At 50.5% G+C, this 7392-nt stretch overlaps 2 protein-coding genes across 2 annotated transcripts; one reads left to right on the plus strand and one right to left on the minus strand.

Annotated features, from left to right (window-relative positions):
• Positions 1-2919: 2919 nt before the first annotated feature.
• BO66DRAFT_410862 (putative C2H2 finger domain protein) lies at positions 2920-5476 on the plus strand (the record flags this gene model as incomplete). Its single annotated transcript, XM_025649265.1, has 4 exons — positions 2920-3494; positions 3551-3814; positions 3876-4562; positions 4621-5476. The coding sequence occupies 4 exons, from the start codon at positions 2920-2922 to the stop codon at positions 5474-5476; spliced, it is 2382 nt and encodes a 793-aa protein (XP_025504670.1).
• Positions 5477-5826: 350 nt separating this feature from the next.
• On the minus strand, positions 5827-6447 carry BO66DRAFT_391290 (uncharacterized protein). The gene is made up of 2 exons (XM_025647225.1): positions 6129-6447; positions 5827-6035 (listed from the first exon to the last, which is right to left on the minus strand). The coding sequence occupies exons 1-2, from the start codon at positions 6253-6255 to the stop codon at positions 5974-5976; spliced, it is 189 nt and encodes a 62-aa protein (XP_025504671.1). The 5' UTR covers positions 6256-6447; the 3' UTR covers positions 5827-5973.
• Between the last annotated feature and the right edge of the window lie 945 nt (positions 6448-7392).

Below are 7392 nucleotides of genomic sequence, written 5' to 3' on the forward strand. Positions count from 1 at the left end.
CTAGTAAGTAACCTTGCTGACCAGTTTCAGCTCGTCCAGTTCAAAATTTGGTCACATCCATTCCACCATTCAACCATAGGTTGGTTGCACGACAGCCGCCGAACACTCGCCTGAAATTGACAATTTAGGCCATTAACACCGACCGATGCCGTCATGTTGTGGACTCGTGTACATACAGTACCGAGTTGTCTATGGAGTATGGAATGTGCCATACGAGAGCGGCGATGGGTGCAGTGATGCAGTGGTAAAGCCCAGCAGCCATTTGCGGTAATGTTTATTAGTATCCAGAAGTTTACTTGTTGGCTTCCGAATCTCATATCAGAAAATGAATTTGCAAGGAGTAGCAGCAACAGCAACAACACTGAGTTGCGAAATGAAGTAATCCCCCCACACCACACGCAGTTACTAGTAGTCTACAAGATACGGTACAGATCGCGAGCTAGGAGCTGAAGAGGTTAACAAACGCAGTAGACTAGTTCGTCCTTAGAGACAGATAGGCCCGGGCCGAGTGGTTGGCGATCGCCCATCTAAGATGGAGATCATAGGATGATAAATGATAGGATCATAAGATAGCTGGGCTTGCTGCTAGTCGTCCTGTGTTCGGTCTTCTTACGGTGTCGCGTGGTAGAATGCAGTGAGTGCTTGGGAGATGAGATGAGCCTGTCAGACCGAAGGCGATCTCTGTCTGTCTCTCTCTCTGTCTCTCTCTGTCTCTCTCTGTCTCTCGTTCTCGTTTACTCTTGTCTCCCTTACAGGCACAGCCACCTCTAGTCCCAATCCAGGTCAATTGCCGGGGTATGAGAGAATGAATGGTTCATCTGTCGGCATGGCCCGCTCATCCCCCATCCCCGCGTCCATCCGCGTGATGATCCCTTACATACTTCGGCCTCTATTCCTGTTGTGCTTCATAGCCTGCTGAGAGGCAGAGGCATGAAAGCCGACCTATCCGGCCGGGCTGATATCAAGATAGCATGCTTCCTTTTCTCGCTTAATCGACCCCCCTTCCCCTCCCTGTCGGAGTATACCGACCACTATGAACCAGAAAAAAAAACAATCGCTGGCGAGGCGTGAACAGGTGCTGCCTTCCAATCCGACCCTCCCTATGCCATCTAATAATGTTTATTGGGCGATCATTCCTGCAGGAGCTGAGAGCTAACCCTAATCCGAATGAGGTCTGGAGATCATCTCGACGGCGCCGGGGTTTGGTTTTGTGATTGAGACTCTTCTTGATGGCTAACTTACTAGTCATTGTTTCTGGGGCATGAGAGGACGACTAGCTAGGTATAGGCACTTGCATAATTCGGTACTTTTGTCGAACCTCATGGGCAAAAAGCAAAACTATGAGAAAAATAATAATTTTCAACCAATTTTTTTTCCTTTAACAAAAAGAAAAGAAAGGAAACAAAAAAAAAAAGCCAACGCGGGATTTATCGACCTCATGTCTACGCAATCCAGAACCGAAGACCCAACCACGCCAACCAAGAGCGAGAAAGAGAGCGACTATGGGATAATGATTTGTGCCTACGAGGAAAGATTCTTCATCTGCTCTGGCTTCATTCGTCGTACTGGCACCCACCCTCTCGCCAGACATGCATGCATCTCAGCTCAGAGCTACTCCGTAACATGCCCTGATACTCAATCGGGAAGATGGTCTCTGACAGGTCTGATGCCGGTCGACGGAGAGAGTCCGCCCCTCAATGAATGAATGAATGAATGAATGAATGAATGAATGAATGAATGAATGAATGAATGAATGAATGACTGAATTAATGCTCATTTCATTCGGTCCGCAAGCGACGATCTGGACCAGCACAGGCCAACAGGTCTGACAGGCTTAGAGAATATTTGGATGCTTGACCTGCAGCTTACTGACTTGACTATCCGTACGGAGAGAAGACATGCCAACCCCATACGGCATCTCCCCCAAGACTCGCTGAACACGTTATCGCGCGTGGGGTTGACGATGCGATGAACTGAAAATCTCTTGATCTCCCTCATTGCTTTTTCTTTTCTTGTTTCTCCCCCCTTCTCGTTTCTTTTTGTTTTTCTTTTGACTTTCTCCAATTCTCTTGCAGCCTTCCATCTCATTCCCGCATCCCTTCCTGTCTCATTAGGTCCTGCTGAGAGATTTGTTTCATCACTATCCAGGGTGGTGGTGATTCCAGTCACCTTACAATAATCCTCTGCTTTTCTACTCATCATTTGCACCCCCTCAGTTTCTATTTAGTTTTACCATCCCGACTTCCTGTCTCGCAAGGATAATTCCTTTGGACTTTGCAAATCTTTCCTTCTCCTGGCGCAAGTCCTAATCTTCCCAGGCAGATCCCCGCGCCGCTTGTTCAAAACGCAACGCCTCTCCTTCAGCTTCTGTTGATGCCTCAAGCTCGGGCCCGGCTTGCCCAGATTGCACTTCGTTTCAAGCACCGGCAACTAGCACGAAGCTCACGCATTACTCCTGCTGAGAGTAGACAAGAAAGAGACAGGCGGCAAATGTTCTTGCGCTGCTCTACTTGTCCCTAACAAGAAGCCCACAAGCTTCGTCGCGAAGAAATCCTGTTTTCTCCCGTCTATATAACCTACCCGCCCACTTTTATCCTAGTAGCTTGGTCTATCCTCTGCGCTGCGCTATTCTCCTGTACCTCAGACCGACCACGACAGAGCCTCGGCTTTCCAGAGTCAGCGCAATGAGGGTATGCTTGTGTTCGCCCTGTCTTGCTTGAAACAGATAGCGCTATAGAAGGATTTGCAGACTAAAGAACCTCTCCATAGGCCTCCAGAAACAATACCCTCTGGGAAGAATCCAATGATATTCTTCGGGGCATCAATGGCTCACGAGCAACGCCAACATCATCACATAAACATACCTCATCCGACGGGCTGACCCCGCCAGCAATACGCCTCGATAGCTCAGCGTCATCGATGGGGTTCCAATTTGGCTCTCACTCCGCAGTTCCTCCACCCCATCTGACATCAATCCTCGGCCGGCACTTTCCATATCATGACCCGGCCCCGAGCTTCGACTCTTCGCAGTACCCACTGGCCCGATTCGCAGCAGATCAAGATGTTTGGACGCCGCTTCAGGTGACCGGCCTACCAACCCATGCCGGCTCTCTCATGTGTCCCCCGATGGGGCCAAGTCAACAATGGTCTGGCCTCGATCGCAGACTCTCTACAGGCCACTACAGCACGCCATCTGAGACCGACAGCCAATATGCTAGTCTGCATCCATCGGAGTCAGGGTATAGCACGCAAAGTTGCACCACTCGCTCGGTGGCCGCATCTTACGCACTCGACCCAGCTTGCAGCCCCTACTCCGCACCATTCGAATTAGAACAGGATGAACAGTTATCAGTTTTAGACCTGAACACTGCTTCCTATGGAGATCCAATGGATGTATTGGAGCGAATGCAGTCTCCATCTCTCCTGGGTCCCGACACAATCAAGTGTGATTACTCTGACTGCCAGTGGACTGGGAAATGTCCGTCTGATAAGCGGTAAGACCCATTGACCGACTCCATGCACGTGTTTCTGGCTAGCTAACAGCCTCCAGCAAGCACGAAGCCCGACACAGAAAGCTGTTCAAATGCGATGAGCCAGGTTGCACTCGAAAGGATGGCTTCGGGACGATCAATGATCTGGCACGTCATAAGAAGTGCGTCCATAAGCAAGAACCAGAACGCGGGCCCAAAGTGGTGTATATGTGCTTCGGAGTCAAGTGTCCTCGCAAGAATAAAAGATGGCCTCGGTTGGATAACTTCCGCCAGCACCTTACTCGGATGCACAATGATGAAGATGCTGAGGAACTGCTGAGAAAGTGAGTCTCGTGCCGATGTGTCGAAGCGAATGATATCCGACGATGCTAACCCCCTGTGAAGATCCCAGGAGTGGTACGAAGACTGCCTTAAGCCGCAAGTGATGGCATCGTCGTTGATGGATCATCTTTCGGAAGCCAGTAGTCCACAGATACAGGACATAATTGACGAGTCACGGGACAGATCCGAGAATCCTCAAGTGCCACCTTCTCTCCCATACGCAAGGGCTCGGGCGGAACTGGAAACGATAACCCCCGGCTCAGTCAGGGACGAGCAAGCCCGTCCAAGTCTCAGCCGTGCCACCTCTAAACCTGCGCATTCAAGTCCACAGGCTGTCGAACTACCACCACTGGACTCTCTCAGCTTTGACGGGTCACTAAGTCCGCGAACGACTTTTGCGGCTCGGTCGGACATCTCTCGAGGTGGCAAGAGGGAAGACATGGTAGCTGAAGCAGCCATGAACTTGATTACTACCATGACAAAATCCATGAATCTCACGCAGCAGCGGCAAGGGCAGCAATCTAAAGACGCAGAAAGTGCTGCGGAGCAGGAGGCCGAGTTGGCCAAGCTGAAGCGGGAGATCTTGCAAACGATTCTGACGACAGCCTTGGGCATGCTAAACCAAAGCTCGGAGCCATATCCTTTTAGTCGCCAACTTCAGGAGGGGAGTTCCGCCATGCATCCCGATCAAAGAAAATGGATTCAGTGTGACTTTTGCAGCAAGAAGACGCGATTGCGTTGTGAGATGAAGTATGTTCAAGGCTCTGTGAATGTGGACGTGGACCGACAGCTAACCTTGCGATACCAGAAAACACCAGAAGCGTCATGAACGTCCATACAGTTGTACTTCCTCGCACTGTAATAAGACTTTTGGAAGCAAAGAGGACTGGAAAAGACATGAGAACTCACAGCACTTTCATTCGAAAAGCTGGCGCTGTACACTACCGGACGCTACCAAAGAGGACCTACCTTGCGCCCGTTTGTTCTACCGCCAGCAGACTTACGTCCAGCACCTCAAGAAACAACATGAGATAGATGCGGAAGATGAGGTCCGAGCGGTTCTTTCCGATAGTCGCATCTCCCGGGACGGGCGGGCGTCATTCTGGTGTGGCTTCTGTCGGAAAGACCTCCCCTTGGGCCATGAACTCGAGGCATGGAATGAGCGCTTCGACCACATTGATACAGAACATTACAAGAAAGGCGAGCGCATCGAAGACTGGGTGTCTTCATCTGACCAGCTTACCGGAAATCGGAAACTACACGGAGGAGATGAATCCATGTCGGCTGATGCTGGGTGCGAAAGCGAGCTGACCATAGATGAGCACAGCGGAGGCGACTGTGCACATAGCGATGGACAATTGGAGGAGGGCGAAAACATATCTTCCTACCACGATCAAATGCTGCTGGATGATGATGATGAACCTGCCCGAAAACGACCTACAGAGTCGAGGGGCTCCCTGCCGTCCACGTCATCACAAACACGCCTTTCGTGCCGTCCCAGAAACACGAAGAAGAGGAAATACTCGGTCCTCTATTCCGCCTCAAATGTCGGCCCATGTGAGGCTCTCAGGACCGAATGTGCGAATCCGGAGCCACCATATATCAATGGATATTTGGGTAGCTATAGCATCGACTCACAGACTCAACCACAGCATATCCTTTGACAAGCTGGATGATATGGTGCAAAGTCAGTCACTGCGGTGTTTTATCCAGGAAGTGGAGATATGCAGTGTTGACGTTCGCAAGTTCTGTGCGATAGGCGTGTGAGCTGATTGAAATGCTATGCGCCAACTGAAGTTGAACTCATATGAGCGAAAGATGATATTTACCCCGATACCAGGCGAGTTATGTGCTATGTGATGTGATGTATAAATGCCTGCGGTTTTCTTTTCTCTTTTCCAAACTATGTGCAGCATTCTATACGATAAACGTGTACTTTTTGACCTCAATTACCCCTATACAATCAAGGGATGCAGACATACGAGTACTAGACAACCTTTCTCTTTGTTTTCAACCATTTCCATGTAAGCGACATTGATGCATGGGGTATATACAATGGCAGATGCAGGCGGATAGAGTACAATCGATAGCAAGGAACACGACGCCATTAACTATTCCAGTAAGATCCAGTCAAGACCCGAATACTCAGGCATGCAAGCATTTACATCTTTCTCTGCGTGCCTGTCAATTCCCGAGCCTTTTCCTCAAGAGCAGTGACTTCCTCTATCGCTAGTCAGAATATCAAGGTCGACCCGTATAGAACGTAATCAAACAAGGATACAATAATATCACGGCGGAGCCAGGGTTCGAACTTACTATTCTTCTCATACTTGGATTCATCCATCTCAAGCTTCAACCACGTCCAATGAAGAACCTGGAAGGTGAAGACGGCGCCCAGGAAGACCTTGGCAAAGGGGCTGATGAAGAGTTTGTACCGGGTCATCTACCATTCTGTAAGCAACGCCTGGGAGAAAGAAGTGTGGATGAAGAGAGGAAGATGGTTAGCTTCAGTGGTCGCTTACGCCGTCTCGGTAGGCACTAGACGATGAATCATTCGGTGCATTCAATCTGGTGCGGGTAGTGGTAAAGGTTCTTTGGGTGCCGGAGGCGATGGTAGCGCCTCGTACTGCGCCGCGAAGAGCGCCGGCTAGGAGAGAATTGATGGACATTTTTCTTTTACAGGATTCTGGAAGATAGTGAAAGAGGGAGGGAGAAGATCGAATTGAAAGAGACAACCTTCGAATTTCTGAATGTAACTTGCAAGATAGAGTTGCCAGCTTGCAGCTTGGGGAGTGCGTGCGCTCAGCTGTCTGATGATAACTTGATTGACTGCAAATGAGGATGATGTTCCGAATGGGACTAGTCCCAAGTCTCCCCAGCCCCAGCCGAGTTGGCTGACTCAGCAGTCACATGATATCAAGCGAGGGACCCGGCGGCAATTAGGCGAAGGCGAACAGGCGGGGAAGAGTCAAAAAGCGATAAGCTTTGCGGGCCTGGGAGGAAAGCAAAAGCTCGTTCCTGATCTGTGAGCTCTTCTCTTTCTCAGTTCCTCCTCTCTACGTGTCCGAAGGGGCCGGCGACAGGTCTCGGAAAATTTGGCAAAATCCCGTCGAAAACACGCTCAACCCATCCGCATCATTCATGTTGCGACATCTACGAGATCATGCAAGCCTTTTCGGGGCAGATTGGGTGGATTGGCAGGGGGAAAAGATGGCAGTCTGAAGAAGCCAAAAGGCGGGTTTGTTGTTGATTTTTGAGGGGTGGGTTTGCAAAGCCCGCTTTTTGGGGTCCGCCAAACCGTGACTGGCAGTCTGGCACACCGCGCGGACCGGGAGGATGGCACGTGCCCACACCGTCTGGTCAGAGACTAAACCTAAATAGGGACTAATGATGGCGCCTAAATGTGGCGCGGGTAGCGGAACAGCTGTGGCTGGGTACGGCTAGGCAAGTCCTTGCTAAGTTGCTATGCTTGCTGCTGCTGCCGCTGCTGCTGCTGCTGCTGCTGCCGCCGCCGCGCCCTTCGATCTTCGCCCGTCTGTCTGGTCTCTCTTGTCTATCCGCCCACACCCATATACCACAC

This window comes from Aspergillus aculeatinus (assembly GCF_003184765.1).
Source record: "Aspergillus aculeatinus CBS 121060 unplaced genomic scaffold BO66scaffold_20, whole genome shotgun sequence".
In the NCBI taxonomy this organism is placed as follows: Eukaryota; Fungi; Ascomycota; class Eurotiomycetes; order Eurotiales; family Aspergillaceae; genus Aspergillus; species Aspergillus aculeatinus.

What these genes read in the sequence shown, in the direction of transcription:
- BO66DRAFT_391290 (XM_025647225.1), bottom strand. Translation starts at nt 6,255, where the DNA reads ATGACCCGGTACAAACTCTTCATCAGCCCCTTTGCCAAGGTCTTCCTG. An exon ending in ATCCAAGTATGAGAAGAATA is followed by an intron (nt 6,036 to 6,128) that starts GTAAGTTCGAAC and finishes GACTAGCGATAG; the next exon opens with AGGAAGTCACTGCTCTTGAG.